Source organism: Haliotis cracherodii, unplaced genomic scaffold (genome assembly GCF_022045235.1).
Source record: "Haliotis cracherodii isolate W230 unplaced genomic scaffold, xgHalCrac1.p SCAF_3, whole genome shotgun sequence".
Taxonomy (NCBI): domain Eukaryota; kingdom Metazoa; phylum Mollusca; class Gastropoda; order Lepetellida; family Haliotidae; genus Haliotis; species Haliotis cracherodii.
This window is the reverse complement of record NW_027266286.1, coordinates 52,298,259-52,319,484: the sequence shown is the minus strand read 5'-3', so window position 1 is coordinate 52,319,484 and position 21,226 is coordinate 52,298,259. Positions and strand designations below refer to the sequence as shown.

General features: G+C 39.4%; 1 protein-coding gene across 15 annotated transcripts in view; it reads right to left on the bottom strand.

Annotated features, from left to right (window-relative positions):
• LOC139474225 (CUGBP Elav-like family member 2) overlaps positions 1 to 21,226 on the bottom strand; it is a 230,921-nt gene that overhangs the window by 49,496 nt on the left and 160,199 nt on the right. For 13 of the 15 annotated variants that reach the window (XM_071257131.1, XM_071257134.1, XM_071257133.1 and 10 more), the window contains one exon: positions 638 to 810. In XM_071257131.1, the coding sequence (XP_071113232.1) occupies positions 638 to 810 (173 nt within the window). Of the gene's footprint in view, positions 1 to 637; positions 811 to 8,380; positions 8,464 to 10,192; positions 10,275 to 21,226 lie in introns of those variants that run through there. The other 2 variants (XM_071257142.1, XM_071257144.1) reach the window with 2 other exon arrangements.

The following is a 21,226-nucleotide window of genomic DNA, read 5'->3' as shown; positions in this document are numbered from 1 at the left end:
TTCACACATGTGGTGACCACACTTTAACCACTAGGCTACCCCTACGCCCCTGTATGTCTCGGAACTTTATTGAACTAACAGGCATGGGTATAGTGCTGACAACCAATAAGTGCAACCTTGGGATTTTAACTTATAATTAGAAGATCACAGCATAAAAAGGGACACAACTCTGCATTGAAACTTGAATTGTGGTGACTTATAAGTCAGATTGGGCAATCTGAGAAATTATTCGAAATTTAGCACAGTAGAAAGACTGCAAGAGTGAGAAAAAAAGAGAAAATTTCATGCATTTCATCATATTAAGGTAAACTGACTACTGTCATGAACAACTGTTTGATGGGCATTACTTAGAAGTGTGTCTACTTTGTCATGAACAAGTGTCATAATCATACAAATACATATTAACATCACAAAGTCTGTTTACCTCCAATCATTCTGTCAGTGCCAGAATGAGTTGATGAATAAATAAGTGAATGATGTTTTTATCCTCTTTCAAAAAAAAAAATTTAAACAATACCAAGACAGCCAGTAAATCATTTACTCAGTTCCAGACAATCCAGTGGTTGATAGCATAAGCATGGATTGTTTTTCCTCGTCCCCTGAAAGATTTGTGTAAGTGTATGTTTTCTCTTCTTACCTTTGCTTTGACCTGTTGCTTTATCCCTTAGCACATTGAGCTGAAAGACTGGACCATACTCCTCAAACAGTTCTCGGAGGTCATTTTCGTCCATTGACCGAGGAATCTGACCAACGAACATTTTTATACAGTCCGGGTCTGGCTCGGTCTTCTGTGTTTGGGAATTCATATTTCTGAAAGACAAAATTAATAATTGAAATGCATCTAACGTAATAATCACTGATCAGTCACAACAAATGTGTGCATTTTTCAATGACGCATTGTGTATAACAATAGCATACACAGCCACCCTGGTAAAAAGTCTAATGGTTCATAATTGTAATGGTTTCTTTCATTTTCTTAAGTTTATATAATACAAAAACATGATAAATGGTTAATGCAACACATTGTCATGAAGAAGGCACATTTTACAAGAGTCAATACAATATCAGACAATGTCAAACAAATTGTTAAACACTACTTTTAGAAAACATTCATCATCATCATCCAAATACAACATGATGCAAGAAACCTGATATTTGTAACACTATATAGGAGGTAAAATATCAAAGTGATAATATGAATAATTCAGTAGATGACTGTCTTATCATTTGAGGGCTGATAAAATATTCATCCTGTTGATGCCGTGGTAACTAGGCTAATTCAGTCACTAGAATAAGATTTCACTTGAAATATGAACATCTAATGGCTTCAGCAGCTTCCAGCAGCATTTTTTCCTCCACATTATGTCAGGAAAAGAGATATCTGGCTTTCTATGTTATAAAACCCTTGAATGCAAACAGACGTCACTGTCACTCCTATGTCAGTCATCAGTCAGGTAGATAAAGTTGAGGGAAAACTTCATTTCTGATGAGGAAGTATAACAACTTTTCCCCCACTTAGTGGGAGATAATGAACACATCCTAGTTACGGACAACCTTGCTGGTTCACAGCCCCTACACAGAGGAGCGGTGTAAACAAGGGGCTGATGAGAAGAGCACCAAAAGACATTGGCCAGGCCTCATTGTTGTTATTTATTTGGTTGCCATGGCAATGGAAATTTCCAATTGGCGACCAATGTGCTTGGCTACTTGGAAAAATCAAGCTGGCAACCTGAAACTAAAATCAGTCCATGACTTTCACCACTTGTCCAAAGCCTGAGTCTAGTAATCTAAGCTAGTACATCAAATAATGACATCAAAATCTACAGAAAATGATGCTCATAGCCATGTATGAGCTAGAGGACTCAATTGTTTTGGCCACAGACAGCCAAATGAATGTAATTAAAGATAGAAATGTGATGCATTAACAAATGCTGATCGATTGAATAAAGACAGCATGCCAGGTGTTGTTGACAGCACTGACTGTACCTAAGAACTTGCTGGCAGTAAAGCCACTTTGTCAACCATTATCAGATGTCTCAGCTCGGTTGTATACATACACATCAACTAAATGCTTCCCATGTTTTGACCATTAATTGAATATCAATCAAACTTCATAGGCTTCTGTTATGATCCATGTGGGTTAAAATAATTAGAATGCTATTATTTACATCATATATTACTGGCTATTATAACCTTGTGGTATTGCTCCTTAAACTTTTCTGTGGTTCCTTGAATTTCATATTGTCTCCCTGAAAAAGCATTAAGGAGCCAATGGTTCCTTTAAAAAATATATACAGTTTGCAGCCTACAAAGTACAACATACCAATTAGAGCTAATTGTCATGATCAACTGTTAGATCTAACTCCTATTTTACATGCTTAGCAACGTAGCAATATCTAATCAATATCTTTATATGTGGTCAAACGATATCAAGTCAAAACAGAAACCACTGCTCGTATAAATATGCCAACAGAAAACACAAAGAATTGGTTCGAACACTGTACACGAGTGGAATCAAGGACAGGCCTTCCGTGTGAAAAATATGTCAGTATTTCACCAAAGAACTGTACCTTAGTTTCTTAGTATTAACAAGATGTTACCCAGGAGACAATGACGATACAAGTTCCTGATTAGAAAACACACCATGAAACCCTTTTGGACATCAGTGCATGGCATAAAGGTGTAATACACAAACTTATTCACAGTTCATTGTCAGTCCTATGCCTCAGCAAGCTGTGAAAGCTACCTGATGTGCAAAACAGCATCATACCTACAACCACATACAGTGAAACACATAGTCTGTCTTACAGACCCTGATACAAATATATATCAAATACAGCCCATGCAAGTCTATAATGTTTGGCAAGTCTAGATCACTGCAGTATCAGGAGAGAGTCACTGGGCTCCTTTTTATTATATTTTTATTAAGATAACTGAACAACTGGTTTTTTTATGTAAGATGTGTTCATTTCAGAGACTAGATGTTAGTCTATGAAACACACACAACCTGAGAAGACAAGCTACAGACCAGTTTAAATACTCTAAAAACATGATAAGCTAGATCTGTAATGATTCACCGATACTTACAATATCATTAATAGAGAGAAAATGTTATCGTTAATATTTAGGTACAGACGATACTTGAAGTGTCAGTTTGTGAGATCGCGATATACTATAAATAGAACAGGTACTGAGAGAGTTATGGCCTGTTATGGTAATGGCAGAAGTAGTATAGCGTAACTGGTAAGCATGGCTGAACATGAGGATGTGATGGCAAGAGGATGCCCAACAACTATTACATTTAATGACCATCCCTTCATCTAAAACTGTTATGTTCTTCGTTGTTCTTTCTTTATAACAAGTTTTGGTTTTTGAGACAATTAATGTATGGCGAAGAGGTTATAGAGCTGTGTTTCAGTGATTTCATCATTTCTCAGTATTTGTGTTGGTGTTTCATGATACCAGTGGTAACATCAGTATGTATTGTATTGACACCAGGCGATACTCAGATTTACCATAAACACTTAAAATTTGTACATATTGCATCAACAGCAATGCTGTCCTACATACAGTATTATGATTATGATTTCAACCTTAACTCAGGTCATTAACTGTGACAAGGAAACAGACCAGCAGCTTCTAAATGTGACTTTCAGATACTACATATAATAATTATGATAATTCACATGTATTCATCAGTTCATTGGTAATATATGTAATTTTACCAGTTTCTGTTCATATTAACATCATGCCTCAAAGTTTAAATTTTTACCAAGTAGGCTACAAGCATTTTTTCCAGGTATCAAGAAGTCAAGCCAATATTGTAGGTAGTCAAAAGCATTTGAAATTATCTGTATCAAATAACTATTATAACATGTACAAGTTACAGCACTAGTATTGAAATTGTACCTTAATGGAAACAGTACTTGAATTTTGTTACTTGTCACTTGAACAATGACGCAATTTATGTTACTAGATTATATATAGGTATATCCTCGCTTATCCAATGAGCATAACTAAATAAAGTACTAATTACATTAATTTTTATGTAGTTTGGTTCATTGTCGACTTTAGAAGGAATTATTTGCAAGAACAATTATAAGCATGATTAGCAGACGGGTTTTCCAATATCAGCTGTTATTTATTTTTTTGACTACAGATGTGTAGCAATAGAATTTAGTTGCCACAAGATATTTTTCTAGGTAGTCATTTGGCTACATCTGAATTTTAGACAGTAGACAAACTGAAATTTTGGTCGCATTGGATACCGTTTTAGTCACAACTTTTAGGCCTTAACATTCAGGTTCTTGAAATCAGATATTGATATCTACTGAACAGAATAATACTAAATCAAACCGCACAATTCAAAATCCACGTCAACCCATGATACCAATAATACATCTAACTAGCTGACCAGCATTATTTCTAACTCTGCTCAACATTAAGTTACTATGGCAAATTCTATCACAATTTGTAGACCATGTATTTCACAAGCAATCATTACTGCAATCAAAATGAGTGCATGCAATATATCATCACAATGATGAACATGCTATCATACCAATATATACTTCACATAACCATGTGTGCCAAAATGATTCAATGGTATTGCAGGCCAATCAAATAAGTCTAGCCATTAACTAAATGGTTATTGCTGATTGAAAGGCAATACTTGCAATTGATTGTAGGTATGAAGTCAAAAGCACTACTAATGTCGGAATCACTGGCTCTCCGGTTGTTGGTTCATGTGGACACCTGCTGCATCAGCTGGTATACTAAATCTGCATATCTCTCAATGCACAATAGTTTCAAGACTTCAACATGGTTCCATCTCTTCGCCACAGTCAATCAACTCAATGAGGATGAACAAGACATACCGGTACATGTCTAGTAATTGGGAAGAAATATTACCATGATTACCGTTATGATAGCACATTGATTATGCAGATAATCCAGTTTCTGGCATCTTGAAGGGTGCCTTTTTTCATCAACTAACTTTGAGATATATGTTAAATCAGGTTCAATGTTTCACCACAGGGCATCTTACCTTCCGATTTTACCCTACATATTAAACAGCATTTCAACCATCATGATCATGTTTTCAATGTACATGCCTTCAGTATATAAACTCAAACAGCTTAGTAATAAAAGATTTATTCATGATGCTGACAATGTTGGGTTTTTTTGTTATGGATTTTTTTTGGGGGGGGGTGGGGGGCGAGCAGGGAAGAGAGGATAAATATATCCTGTTATGACATAAAGAAGGGTGGAAATAGCAATATGACAATATGACATGTGTCTAATACATAGGTCATGATACCATATGTATCATGATACGCATATTAATGTCAAATCGAGTGGAAACGTCTCGACTATAAATATTTGAGAGCAGGTTCAAAAGGAAAAGCTAGCTGTAAACAGGTTTGTAGAGACTGTTTTTAGGAGTGAACTTGAAGCGCTAATAACAACACATTTTGCAATATTTGACGGACAAAAGCGCTGTGTGTGTGTGTGTGTGTGGTAACTGAACGTGTTGTAAGTTATATATTTTAGAAAGTATTGTGTATCGTATCAGTGCATGAAGACACATGATGCACCGATATGTACTTGCAAGGTCTTGAATGACATTTGAATCTTGGGGCCTGTGCCATGAGGCGCACACCTTCATGTTTCTGATACAGCCTATACTCAGTACCCAAACATATTGTAATGCAGGAGAAGATGTCTGCCACCTTGGAGTGACCCCCAGTTGATGGCTGGAGGCAATCTGTCCCGATATTGTAGACAGGAATTACCCGCAAGGGAAGTTAAACTGTCATGTCAGTCAGCATTGTCCCTTACTTTGACATTTAACTTCAACGCTTCCTGCTAACAAACCAATAACACTAGGGTACAAGGGCACAAATACATGCTGCAAGAAACCAGAGCTGCATCAAAGTCACTTCACATACAACTTTCAGTTTTCAGTCTCATAACTACCCCAGTGTTTAATGGAGGGTAAACAAAGGCCTTGCCTCAACAAAAAGAATTGTTAACAAATGTGTTTTATGTTGAATCAAAAGGAACAATTTCCTGCTTCATATTTCCCTTTGGCAACCACACTGGATTCGGGTGAGCATAACACCCTCTCTATAACATAAACATCAGCAGGTGAGTGTTTCATTTCTCAGGAGAAAAATCCAAAAACAAATATACATTCTGAAACTACTTCAAAGTAGCTGCAAAACAGGACGAAGTGACCACTGTGAACAAAGACCGATTTTTCATGTTTATACACTCTTCCATGTTTTAAATGTTTTCAACAGAAACCTTCCAAAGATGAGTGCAGCCCCACCTATTAGAATCCTACAATCAGAAAAGATACAACAGACTCCCAACCCTAGATTAAATACTGGTTTCATAATGCTAGCCAACTGAAATACCATGCCACAGCGTAACATTGATACCCAACTCAGACACAGAATACTGACTGAGCTGACCAGGCAGAGTGACAACAAGTACTATCTACTAACGTCTTTTGGTATGATGCAGCCGGGAATCCATCCACCGACCCTTTCTCCGGGCAGATGCTCTATCTACTAGACCAGAGGCCGTCTTCTTGCTACTAAATGGAGTGAAAGACCCAGAACTCCCCATTCTAAACAACTAAATCAGCCTGTACTGAACACCAGTGGAAACAAGAGAAAAATCAATATCTTGTAAATATATTTTCATCCCGAATAGCATACCCTTTGCAAGCATGGTTGCAGGTTCATCATTCCGTTAAACTGATGTGTTCTCTCACTGTGGTTGGCTCATAATCCATTTAGAAGTGATTTACAATGAACAATTAACTGATTAACTCCGTCAGCGCATTTACAACACACAAATCAATCTCAGATTCTGCATTTTTTGGCTTAACATATTGACTAACCATCCTAACAGTAGAAATCTGCAACTTTCCCCCTCAATGACTACATGTACAATCATGATGATAATGACAAAATTGGACATAGATAAAAATGAATATGCCAGTGTATTGGGACTGGTAATGCAAGTTTGTAATATTTAATTTAACACCCCACTCAGCTATATTCCAGCTATATGGCTGCAGACTGTAATTAATCCAGTCTGGACCAGACAATCAAGTGATTGACACTGATTGACATCATGAATATCAATCTACGCAATTGGCAATGGGATACGATGAGATGCATCAACCAGTCAGCGAGCATGAACATCCGTTCTCGTTAGTCGTCTCCTACAACAAGCACAGTCACCTTTTATGGCAAGCATAGGTTGCTGAAGACCTATTCTAATCTGGATTTTTGCTGGATAAGTTTGTAATAAATTAACTCTTTGATGCCATTAACAAACATAATAATTAAATATGTTGCACAGTGATGATTAAATAATATACTTTGACGTCTTGGTAACCCTTTTTCACATTATGCAGGAAAACACGTTCAAAGTCATCAGCATACAATTATGCATGATGACAATACAAACAAATTTAAAACAAGCGTTCAGTGCTTTCAGCTTCAATGAGCCTCTTTAGGCCATATTATATTCAACACATATATATCGCTATTCTCTTCTAGGCAAAACTTAACATGCTTAAATGTTGGTCAGGTCAAGTCATAGGCTATGCCTTTCTATATAAAATGTACAATTGTATGATCAACTTTGAAGTTGAACAAAGTACTTTTTCAACAAAATTAAAACAGATTGGGTGCCATAGTCATTAAAAATTATGACAATATTCAATTAGAACCATGGCTCACTATTATATGGTTCTGTGGGTCAAAATCCAATACAGGAAATGGACACGATGTACATTGGTGCAGTCATGCTCCAGTCTAGAGCCCAGTATCATCAAAGCATCAACAGTCTGAACCATCTAGTAGTAGTAGCACCAAAAGCTGCAACACCAGGATATGTAGCAGAACAGTTATACTGCTACTTAGCCCCACAGCCCCAACTGGTTGAGGCCTCCTTCAAACTTGAACATGTTGAAGCCAGGACCAGTGCAAGAACCGAGGCAAAATATAATGCTTGAAGTGTAGGTTGATAAGATTGTTTAGCATTTATGGTTAAAAAGGTTGGAAATTGAACCTGAACTTTAAAAATTGAAGAGTTAATTTTTGAAGTAATTTACTGAAGTTTGCAAACCATGATAACCATAACCAAATGCGAGCCCAATTGGTTTTACGACAAAAGGTATTTGTGTAATTGCTAAACCAGGTGAAAACTTTAAAATGCTTCCATATGAAACTGAACGTGGTTAGCAAATGTTCAGATGAACTTATCACAAATATGCAAAGCATGTACAGCTTATCAACTCTACCCCCAAAACAACCACACATTCACCATCAGATCTTATCTAAATTTGGCAACTTACACCATAACTTCCATGTCTGTATCCAAAACACTCTTTCACAAGACGGATATTTCCAAATCTGCCAGCACAACCTCGGTCTATTCCTGATCAAAAAGGAAATACATGGATGTTGTGAGTACCCTACGTGACTAGTGCAAGTCTAAACAACCCTCTCCCAAATGCCACTTTCTAACGTGGAACAAAAGAGGTAGTTATTCATTCCTGATTATGAAGTAAGATTACCTTGAAAACAAAGAGGGAATATCTTATATTACATATTTCCATGTTGAGCCATACACAAAACCTGGCCACCGCTAATCTTAAGATCAATGCCAGGCAACTAATCTACAGTATGAATTAGCTCAGAGCTACTTATCAAGATCTAATACAACCCTTTCAGAGTCAACAATACAGGCTACTGGATTGACAAGCTTACAGAAGTACAAGGATTTGCCCCCCTTGCCCTGGTGTGAAAGGGAAAACTTGGGATTAAATTGTGATGTAAGGAGAAAGGGCTGGGATTGAAATGTAGATTCATGCTAATTTGCATATAGAATTACAAAGTGTATTTGGTTTCAAGTGCAACAAAAAAGGGTCTTTGTCCACTGGTGAAAGTTTCATTGCAGCCAACACCCTATTTGTACGTAAGTTTCATTTAGCAACATATTAATTGAGGATATTCATTGAACTAAAGATGAGGAAGTGTGACAATACATTTCTTATAAAACAATAGACTTTTGATATACTGATTTACTGTAAGAATAATAACGAATAAACATCAAGACAAAAAATGTAACATCTGTTTTACAGAGAAGTATTTTATATTATAGTTCATAAATGTATGGATAAACAAAGTAAAAGACTGTATTCTTATATACAATAAATGAGCAGGGGTAGTTAACTGTAGCCAGGCCTGTATTTGACATTATCAACAATGGAAAAACATGACATATCAAAACATGATCAAATAATACATTTACAGAAAAGTGTTTCCGACTGAATTTTAAGTAATCGCCATTCATAGAATTACTAATAGATTGCCTACTGTAGACTACAATCCTTAGTCCTCCACCAATTGATGTCAGCTCTGACAATCTCACATATTGTTCTATGCATGAACAGGGAACAAAATGGAATTATTTCCTACAAGTTCAAACATGCATTACCGAGTGCAGACATCCTAATAGTACCGGGATTGATTAGCTTCCCAAGTAATGATTTTTCACTTCGCTGCCAAACACCTGCCCCGAGCTTTCCCACAGACCTCAAACCAAGCGCGGTTGGCATAATCTTTCCATGAAAAAAGTTTGTTGTATTCTTTTCCTGCTAGCAAAATGATTCCATTTAAAAACGCCAGAATTGAAGAAATTGCCAGGTCTCAGATAAAAATATATTCGTCTCGACCTCTCAGATGAAAACTCATCTGGCCTACAACCTGCTTCTTCGCTGACAACGTTCTAAATTTAGAAGCCGAATTGTCAAAATCTGAATTTGCGAACACTATTAAATGTTACGCTGACAATTATAACACAACTTTCACATCATCTTTACACGAACCTTGTCACTAGTTTCACTTATTCCCAAGCCACACTGAAGGCAGTGTAGCGCAACACCCTGGGTAGTTGGCTGGCATTGCTCGCTTCGATACAGCATTCTCCGCACTCAACCAGTGGCTAACTCTACAGTAAACACGAGTTGATATCGACAGCGAATTCTCGCTGCACAGTAAAAGCGAGACACTGCTCATGCAATATTTACGATATAAATGTAATCTACACACATTAATGTCGCTATGAGGGAGTTTTTGTGGTTATTTGCTCTCGAAAAACTTACCTTTTATCCACGTGAAAACACACACAGACAGGACAGGACAAACACACAACAAAATGGCGGACGGCAATACCCACAATCCTCCAGTGCCCTAATCATATAGCGCGCATCAAAGCACGTGTGTGAACTCTGTTGGAAGGAAGATAGTTCAAGATACGCAACGAAATCTTTTTCTCTGACGATAAGGAAGATAAAATGAACCATATGACAGTTAACACGCTTATCTATGTATTTAGACAGTATTAAATGCGCCTTACAACCTACATATCGCCAAATGCAACTCCGTGAACCTATTTTATTTCCACCTTGTCTTAAATTACTTACGGAGCTATAAAAAGAACATGACACGACCCGGTCTCGCTTTATTGATCAGTTTTAACTGAAAATCATATCGTACTTATATGTCTTACTGAATGCAACCTCGATGATGTGCAGTCAGTATGTTAACATACAGACAATTTTTACCACAGTCCAGCTATTTCTCACCACAAAATTGAACAACATAATTCATATTTTGTTAAATTGGTATTGCCAGAATATAAATGAAAAAAGTGTGTCTTCGTACGAACATATTCATGAATGAACTATAACATACAATAAGATGGCCTCATTATCTATTTCATGTTTTGTTTTCTTAGCTCACACTCATTTAACATGGTGGATGACTAAATGCATCTTTCTTACTGATATATTTATATATTAACATACATTTGGTTCACTCACACGTACATATACAGTGCGAGCTCGCTATATATTCAGACCATGTATGACTTAATACATATCTATATAGGACTTCGTGGGTAGAACACGATCCCCAGTTTGGTCGGTCCATCCAATGCTCTTTCGCGGATGCAATATATTATGAAAGGAGATGGTTAAATTTTGAATTCCAAAATATAGGTGTGTGTGTGATAAACTTGGAATACAAGGATGTGGTGCCAACTCTCTTTGGTACTCCTGGTGCCATGCAGTCTATTTTACTTGTAACCGCTGTGTACATTGATATGACTTAAGAGTTCTTACATTAATTGGCAGTTGCGTCCCTTGGGCACCGCCAGAGACCTATGATTGTGGGTTCGAATCCCGGTCCCCCCCCCCCCCCCCCCCCCCCCCTCCTCTCCCGATTAAGTTTCTAGGTTTGTCAGCACCATACACGGGATCGTGGGTTTCACCGAAGTGGTAAACGTCTAAGACCTGCATCACTTCGGGCTTTCCTCCCACATTAAGCGGATACGCCGTGATATAACTGGAATACTGTTAAAAACGGCGTTAAACCCACTCACTCGCTCATTCACCCCTACATAGGAGACAGAGCTTGGTTGCACCAAAGTAACTGTTTAGAACACAGAACTATAAAACATAAAAATATATATACTGGGAGTTGTTTGCATATTTAAACTGAAATGGACCAACACCTGGGTGTACTCAAAGCGCCTATGATAGTGATAACAATGATGCCCTATGATAGTGATAACAATGATGCCCTCATGGGGGTCATTTCAGGCGGGAGAGAAACCATTGGGGGTAAATGTATATAGCATCCATTTAATGAACGTTTAACTTTCCTTTTTTGCTTTGTTTTACGCCAATGAATGAATAACACTATTACTGTTATATATATGTATGACTACATGCACATGTCCTTGGGTACAATGTTAGACCAGCGCTTATAGACTCTAAAAATATTTAATTTTGATGAAAACAAATTCCATTTAAATTTAAAAGGAGCACCACAGTGAGATGAAAATGAACATCTGCGTTTGTGCTACACATACTGGGGTCATTATCAATTATAAATCACATTATACATTCCTGAACCTGTAGAGAGCTTTGGGGCACGGGTGGCCCATGCAGCCGTCTAAGGCTGTGCACAACCGTGCATTGTGGGTTTAAATCCCGGTTCGCCCACGTTATGTGTCTAGGTTTGTCAGCACCATATCCGTGCTCGTGGGTTTTACAAAAGTGGTAAACATCTGAGACTTGCATCACTTCGGGCTTTCCCCCCACATTAAGCTGACACGCAGTGTTGTAACTGGAATACTGTTAAAAGGGGCATTATCCCACTCACTCACCGTGGAACATTTAGACATGCTTTATCTAGGTCTACATCATTTTTGTAAAGGGTGCGCGGAAGGGACTGTGCGACAGGCAAGGATAATACTTACTCTTCTTGTTATGAAACCGTTCGATCTTTCATATTGTTATTCATTTCTCACGTTTGCTTGAGATATGTCACACACCACTAACTATAGTACATGCACCATAATATATTTGTTTGTTTGTTGTTTAACGCCACACTCAGCAATATTCTAGCTATATGACGGCTGTCAGTAAATAATCGAATCTGAACCAGACAATGCAGTGATGGACATCACGAGCACCGATCCACGCAATTGGGATACGATGACATGCATCAACCAAGTCAGCAAGCCTGATCCCCCGATCCCGTAAGTCGCCTAGCCCTTACGACAACACCGAAATATATTTACCTCATAATAAAATTCATGCCAAGGTGATATAAATAATTCAACATCAGTTGAACGAGGTACACCCAAACACGTAAACAGCTAATGCACGCTACACAAAACTGGCAACCGGACGAAAACATATCATCTGGGATGTTATAACAGTATTACAATATATTAGCATTTGTTTTCAAATAATCAACAGGTTGGTCACAGTTGAGCGGGTTCATTGCCAGTAATGTAGAGTGTCAGGGTTTCGAAATAACTCGTGGGAACATGCCACCTCCCTCCAGTTAAATAAACACAGAATAATGGGCTAAACTATACATATATGCAGTCACGTTGCTTGTTCTTTTTACTCTGGCAAACTCTGGCTCCACTCAGCACTGACATAAGCGGCTATTGTGGCAGTGCATTACAATACCATCACGCTACATTAGCAGTGAATATGATGTTCTATGTAAATGATGTTTACACAGTGACATTAGGCAGCGACGTGGCTATTTCGCAGTTGGCCACATTTTAATGCTTGGGAAAACATTTTTTACCTAACCAAATGAATACTCTGTATACATGGCAATTAAAATAAAGTTATTTTTTTACTGCGTATGATCACTTATATTCTGTTCCCACGCCAGGCCTAACGAACGCATATATGAGACGTGTAGTTATCAATCAGTCATTGGGACAGTACGGGTTCGAATCCATATTGAACATCGTGTAGCGGCATACATTCATCAAGTCTCACTGACGTGCTGGCTGGTATCTAGTTATTATCCCGGAGTTTACAAACACACGAGAGCATTACTGTCATTCAATCACTATCACATAGATTTTAAGCAACCAACCAATCTCGTAACTCCGACTGAGGGTATTAGGGCCCTAATTGTAGTTTGACTGGGCTCCCGTCTACTAATATGGGAAAGCTGACTCACGCAAGCTTCAAGCTCATCGCAGTGATGGCCTTTTTTTGTTCGCGGAGCACTGTACACTATCGCTATCGCTGCCACCAGTCGTAACTCCCAATTGTGCTAGGCAGCCTACAACCATGCATGGAGTTGAACTCGCAACTGACTGACCGTTATGTTTACAAACACGTGATAACTGTCGTGACGCCGAATATTCTTCCCAAGCTTAATTGTGTAGTTTGTTTGTCATTTTAATTTCATTTTTATTTCAACTATCATGTAACTGGTAACGTGTGTAGCTGCCCCCCCCCCCCCCCCGTTGGTCTGCAATCTCGAAGGCGGTCTGGAGATAATCAAGTCTGAACCAGAAAGTCCAGTGATTGATATCATGAGCATCGATCTAATTGGGATACGATGACATACATCAACCAAGTAACCGAGCCTAACCACCGATCCCGTTAGTCGCCTCTAACGACAAGCATAGTCCCTCTTAAGACAAGCATAGTCGCCTGTTTCGGCAAGGGTGGGTTGCTGGAGACCAATTCTACCCCGGATCATCACGGGTGTTATTAAACAAACGAAAGTAACTTCATTTGAAAAAATCCGCCCTAAACTTATCCCAGTCCACTAGAATGGTATTCCAAAAGACTAAATGTCACTATACATCTGGGGCTTGAGGGAAAATTTCCAAGCTTCTTGTAATGGTCGCTTGCGCACTGGTACGTGGCACTGCTGAAACCAGGAGGGCAACACAGGTGCCACGTGCTGGGGAGGAGCTCGACGCACCTACAGCTGTTCGTGCGGAGACTGTAGAACGCGTTCTAGACGGAAAGGGCCGAGTTAGAACGAGACATCACACTGGGGTACTACAGCGTGTTCCGGAACAATGTCGGATATTTCTTGGAGTCAATGCTCCTTGCAATGCGTGGTGAATAACGAAACAGACTATACTAGTCGTTCGGTGTCCGGAATTTACAATGAGTGTTTCCAATCCGCACTCCCATTTACAGCAGATGATTCAATGCGTTAGCCCCAGAGAAATATGCTCTGGCCTTTTTGAGACCATCGCTATGGCGGTGTTTTGGTATTTACTTACATCCTCGAACACAGGAGCAAGCGAACACACCTGTGCCTACGCGGATCAATTTCTCGCCATTTTGAGAAGGTGTTCATCTTTCGCAAAAGAACATGCCCTGTTATGCACATTTCATGCACTGTACATTGCGTTCACTGACATACACATGCATACGTGTGTCCTAACACGCAGTCCAGATCCGAATAAAGTAAAACCTATTCTAATACAAATATTGTGTGTTGGAAGAATTTGACGATGACGTCATTGAACCTTTACAATGGAACGAGTGGCCCATTCTCTCAAGACAACGAGGCTACGTACCTGATACTCCACTTACAAACATAATATATGAGAAAAAGGCTTCAAACAAATATACAGAGAGAGCCATTTGCTGTAACTCATATTTCACTAAATATTAATGTTGGAAGCACAATATATGTGTACCAAATTATTTATCAAACGGAATATTGATAAACATGTCTGAAATAAATCTCTCTAGCCATCGTTACTTGGATCAATTATAGTGTACCTAATAGGGATCGTCTTACCAGAATAAAGTATGCATACTTGCTCTCGATTAAAGAATAAACTGCTTTTTTGCTGTTGCTGATGGGTTTGGGTTGAAGTGCAGGCAAATGCATTAGAACCAAACAGCATACAGTTGAACGTTATTGCACTGCACATCTGACTTCCAAGATAAATAAATAGTTGTGTTTAACGCCGCTTTGAAAAAAGAATTCCAGTTATATCACGGAGTGTCAGCTTGATGTGGGAGGAAAGCCCGAAGTGATGCAGGTCTTAAACTACTACCACTTTGGAGAAACCCATGAGTAGGGATATAGTGCTGACAAAACCAGAAAAATAATCGGGGCGAAACGGGATTCGAACCTACGATCACATAGGATTCTGGCGTGCTCAAGGGAGGGGGGGGGGGGGAGGCTTGGTGCTGGGTGTAACGTTCCTTCGGACAATATTCCTGCCAGATAAATGTTGGAAAAACGCCCAAAGTGCCGCAGGTCACACGATTAATTACCAATTCGGAGAAACACGTGGATACGAGAATGGCGCTTATCCTAGCTAATTCTTTTTTGGGTCAATTTCAATTTCAATTCAGCTATCACTTAATTACATTTGTAGTATAGTGAGAATGTAAGGGAGAAATTGAGTGTTGTTTTCTTTAGACAGACCAGTGATCATTATCAGGACGATCTGGCACTGAACTTCACCTAAGGGACGTAACTCTGCACGTCGACCAATGAAATCATCGATATGTCTCTGTCTGAGTAGAGATGCCCCTTTGTAGATTCGACTTTATGTCAACAGTGATACAAGTCGCCCATTCTTCCTTAAATATTCATTCACTTTGAACGGTCCGGATTTAAGGTGTTTCAAAGTCGAAACAAACTATATGAGCTAAGGCGATCGTAACTCCCACACCGCAGCGTAGACTTACGATGATCGTAACGCTAAAATTACTTTATGGAACGGAGCCTTGATCCCAGCAGGACGTCTTATTACAGCCTGCCCTCGTCCCGTGTCAAGTACGTTGGACAGATGCTATCTAAACACAGCTGTTTCTACACTAAAATACGAATGTACTTATCAATTCAAAAATAGGCAAAGCTGTGCAACTAAGCACACCAGCGTTCCACTAGCGAAATATTCAGATGTACATCATCTCGCTCCAGAAAGTCGATAGACATCTGCCTACTAGACTATTCAAAACAGACATTTAACGGCTTCCGCTGTCACTTTGTAAGCTATCATAACGTTACATCTGCAATTGATTTTGAAAATGAAGCAATTATTTACACATGCCGCATATTCAGATATCCCTAGACCATGAAATGCATGATAAAAACATTCTATTTTTTCTTACAAGAAAACGTTAACACACACGCAGTCTTCATTTTTTGAACATTATGATAGCAGTTTGAGCCTGACGTTGACCAACAGCCACCACGCCATCCGAAACAAAGTATGAAAGTACATCCCCAATTTCACGTTGTCACAACGTTATGATATTACGTCCATACAACGTCATTCCCATTTGTGCTGTGACAACGTTGTGGGCAGACGTTGTAATACGTCATTTTCACGTTGTCACAATGTTATGATATTACGTTCATACAACGTCATTCTGTGGAATCCCATTTGTGTTGTGACAACGTAACGTTGTGGGCAGACGTTGTAATACGTCATTTTCACGTCGTCTCAATGTTATGAGAACGTACGTTGTGGTAACGTTGTTTTTAACGTTATGGTAACATTGTATTTTACGTTATGGTAACGTTTTTTTATGGTATATCAACGTTTTATTTTAAGTTATGGTAACGTTGTATTTTATGTTGCGGCAATGTTATAACATAACTCCCATGCAACACGTATAATTATGGTTTTTTTTACGAAAAGCACCTCGCACCAATGTATTTTTTTGTTACAAATATCAAAACCATTGCCAACTTTCCCAAACGCGCCCCTGTTCTTCATATAGAATTAGGTGGAAATTAAAAGGAAGAATACTAACGTTTTCTGTCCGTTTGTTCTCAGCAATCGGAACTAAAATGTATACCTGTTCTATGACAGAGCCAGTCCTTCCTTGTTTACAGCACTGTTCCGATGTTTTCCGAATAAAAACTATTTTACAAATTTATTGCAACAGTTGCCGTCGAATTACAAGGCATTTGAACAGATAACATATTGTTAATGGTTGTCTCTCGGCTTACCAAGACATTAAACCTGGTAGTGCCGCCATGGAACATGCCATACCAATATTGTACACTGAGTCGCCGATACCTCCAGCTAGTCTCGTTTTGGTCCACTAAGGGGACACAACTCTCTTCTCTTATCTATTTACACCATTGAGGTGAGGCCCAGTAGATCGTGCGATCACTTCTAAAGCTGAATATCCAGGTTTGAGGCCCGACGAGAGTACACTTATATTTCAAAAAGCAATTCACACGGTGTTTCTAATATACTTAGCATATGTGTTATAACCCTCACCAAAAAAGCTCATCTTTCATTGCAAGTTCAGTGAGCATGGTCGAAAAACGAAGTGAGTTTGTAGTCTGTTCTACAAAAAAACCCAACATGTGAAACAAGATTAAATTGTTTCAAACCTAAATCCAATTCACGTTAACTTCATAAACACGGTCATCGTTTCAATTTATGTCATTCGGATGTAAATCGATTTTAAACCTAATATTCTACAAATGGTAGTTCGTAAATTATTCTGCTAATCTATACCGAGTTCCTTATCTTGGGTCCTGTTTGTCGATGTTTGAAATGCGTCCTTACGGCTGCGCATTACAATAGAGAAACCATTTAACAAGCTTGTTCGACATTGGCGGTAAGCTCCTCTCCCTGAGGAATTCCTATTACCAACGACTAAAAGCAGTGTCTCAGAGGGATCGCCCCGCGGTAGACGTACAGTGATGAGTTTACCATGTGTCGCTCTGTCCTCACCTCATTACACAGACGTTCTTTTGTAATAGAAAATAATAAACACCAGCAGATTTAAGAGAGGGAAATATTTCAACATTATTTCTTCCCAGTCTTTTGTCATATGAATTCCAAAGACTTTACTGGTTTGAAGCCACGCGTACAATTTCACGACTTGTCATTATTTTTGGTAATCGTTTTATTTTAAAAACTTACTTTGAAGTTTTCACTTTATAGCATTCCCAAAGAAAACGTAAATTAAAAATAAAAATTTAATTGAATATGTTGTGGAATTTTGCGCAGAGGATAGTTTGTTTTTGAGCACAAGACTCCCGATATTCCAGATCTATGTGACCAAGGCGGAGGTAAAATGGGGTTTAACGTCGCACTTATTAAGGGACGTGCATGAATGCACGTGTGTGTGTGGCTGCTTGCACGTACAGTTCCAGACAAGTGCCGGGTTTATAGTGCTAGCACACTGAGGTACCAGTTTTAACATGGATAACCTCAGGCACTGTAGACTCATGTCGAGCCGAACCGCCAATGCCGAGCACCAGGCAGGGAAACAACAAGTACCATCATTTAGCGTCTTTTGGTATGACGCGACCGGGGATGGAACCGACCTTCCACTCTCCGGGGCAGACGCTCTACCACGAGGCCACGGGGGAGGTCATGAACACGGAGGGGAACACTTGTGTTATTGGTTTCAGGCGGAAGTATTTGAGTGGAAGTTGCGGTGAATTGCAAACTCGGTGACTCGAACTAAATGTACTGTGCGCATATTTATTCCGGGAAAACCGGAAGTACAGAAAGCAGGTGTCAGAGAACACGTACACGTAGTTTTCTGAATATTCTTTTTTTAGTGGAATCAATTCTGTTTCAGAAAGCTGTCTCCACTGATAGAGCAGGGGTCATGAGTCCTTCGTGAATACATACAACAATTTCAGGTACAGTAAGATAAGATAAATATCCTGAAGATAAAAAACAACAAGTTTTCTCTGCGTTGAAAAGCACATTCCGTGCCGGGCTCAAAGTCAATACATCGCAGCTTGTTTATACAAATAAACAAAGCAATATCTTAGATATACCAGCTTCGTCACTGTCTGTGTTAAAACATTGACATTCTCGACAACACTGTTAGAATAACGCTTCCAACATTCAGGTTCACGAAGTCCGCACTGAAAGCTCCCCCGGCTGTTTTTGACACCCCTATCGAGTGCAGCAGACACACAATTAGCGCTAAAACCTCCTAATCCTCATTTGAAAGTAAAAATTCAACCAGATGTAATTGTATGCTATTTTGATTCCAAATTAGCTCCGATGACCTAGGTGCTTCCTATAGGAAAGCATTACCCACAACTGACAAAATAGGAGACCTTTCTCTAGATCTACGCTAGAAGTAATGCCTTTGGTGTTCCGGTATTTTCGTTTACAGACTTCCTAAACGATACCTATATCCCCAACATCTGGCGGGGATAACATATAATTGGCTATACGAGATATTCCACAGCATTTCCAAAGAGATTATCAGGGATCTGATGCAAATCTGTAGGGGGAAGACGAGAGTCGAGCAGATAAGATGGAATCTTTAGTTTTAAGAGGAACTGCTGGTATGAATATAGACTATTAATGACGTGACGGGTTATGTTTCATTTTGCAAGGTCTTAAGGATTATTGGGAGAATGTTCCCTAATCCGAACTACAACACGGCTTTTTCTTCGAAGACTTTCGGAATAAAAGCGGTGTCAAGGTAACACTCTTGCGAATTCCGCTTAATCCCCAGAAACCTGACATGTGTTGTCACATATGAACACAAGTCAAAAGCATCTGCAGATGCCAACCAGGGCATCCAAAGTCCGATATTTGGGACTAGTGAACTGAGTGATGTTTTAAGCCACAAAATGAATAAAATCAGTGGTTGACTGCATGAGCAGCAATCTACATCATCAAGGCCCGGTGACACCCAATCGTCCAGCGTCCCACGGTCATCTCAGAGGTGTGACTATGTTAAACTATGGGGTTTACGGTAATGGAAGGGGTCAAGGTTACACATTAATTTATGACCACCCGGTGTTGGTGACAGTTGGACTTCCAATATTTTCAGGATCCCCAGTGAACACTTCTTTTAAGTGTGTAGAGGGGCAGTCGGGTAGCCTAGTGCTTAAAGCGTTCGCTCGTCACGCTGAAGACGCGGGTTCGATTCCCGACATGGGTACAATGTGTGAAGTCCATTTCTGGTGTCGCCCGCCGTGATATTTCTGGAATATTGCTAAAGGCGGCGTGAAACCATACTCATTCACTCACTCACACACTTCAGTGTTTAGAACCTGAGGTAGAACTGTTACAAATTAACTCAACCGCAAACACACACGCACGCACACACACACACACGCACGCACGCACGCACGCACGCGCGCGCGCAAATACACACGCACACACACACGCACGCACGCACACACGAACGCACGCGCGCGCACACGCACGCACACACACACACACACACACACACACACACACACACACACACACACACTGACAGGCTATTCTGTCCCCCACAGCTCCCTAATTTGACACTGTTTACAGGTAGAGAATTAACTCTGCTTCACTTAGTTCCGACCAACAACGAAACACTGTCAATACCTGATGAACCTTGACCACAGCCATTGTACAGAACAAACCTCAGACACGGCCTCTGTTAACCAGTTAAATGCTGGGTCTTTGTCAACGATCTCGCTGAATGTCTTTGTAATGGAGCTTGGCGGAAACAGGCGTCCCCAGCCATGTTAAATATATATCATATTTCATACCTGTCATGTTTGCATTATGACGACTTATAAATAGTCGTGGATCGCTGCCAGTGCTAAGGAGTGTCAAGACTCACAACCAATCTGTCAGTCAGCAGAAAAAATAAATGTTGACGATATTCGGTTCTTAGTTTACAGCCAGGTGAACTAAGATTTTTGAAACATTTTAAAGAAAAAAAGCATGTAGCCGTGTGCTACACCTCTTGTGGACATTGGGTAGTGTGTGTTTGCCGATATACAGCTAATTTTACCACATGTATGTAAGCTACTGCCCCAGTGTAGATACGACTAGAGTTGTATACACAACTTAACGTGGATCTGTTAAAACGCTAAAAGCTTAATCA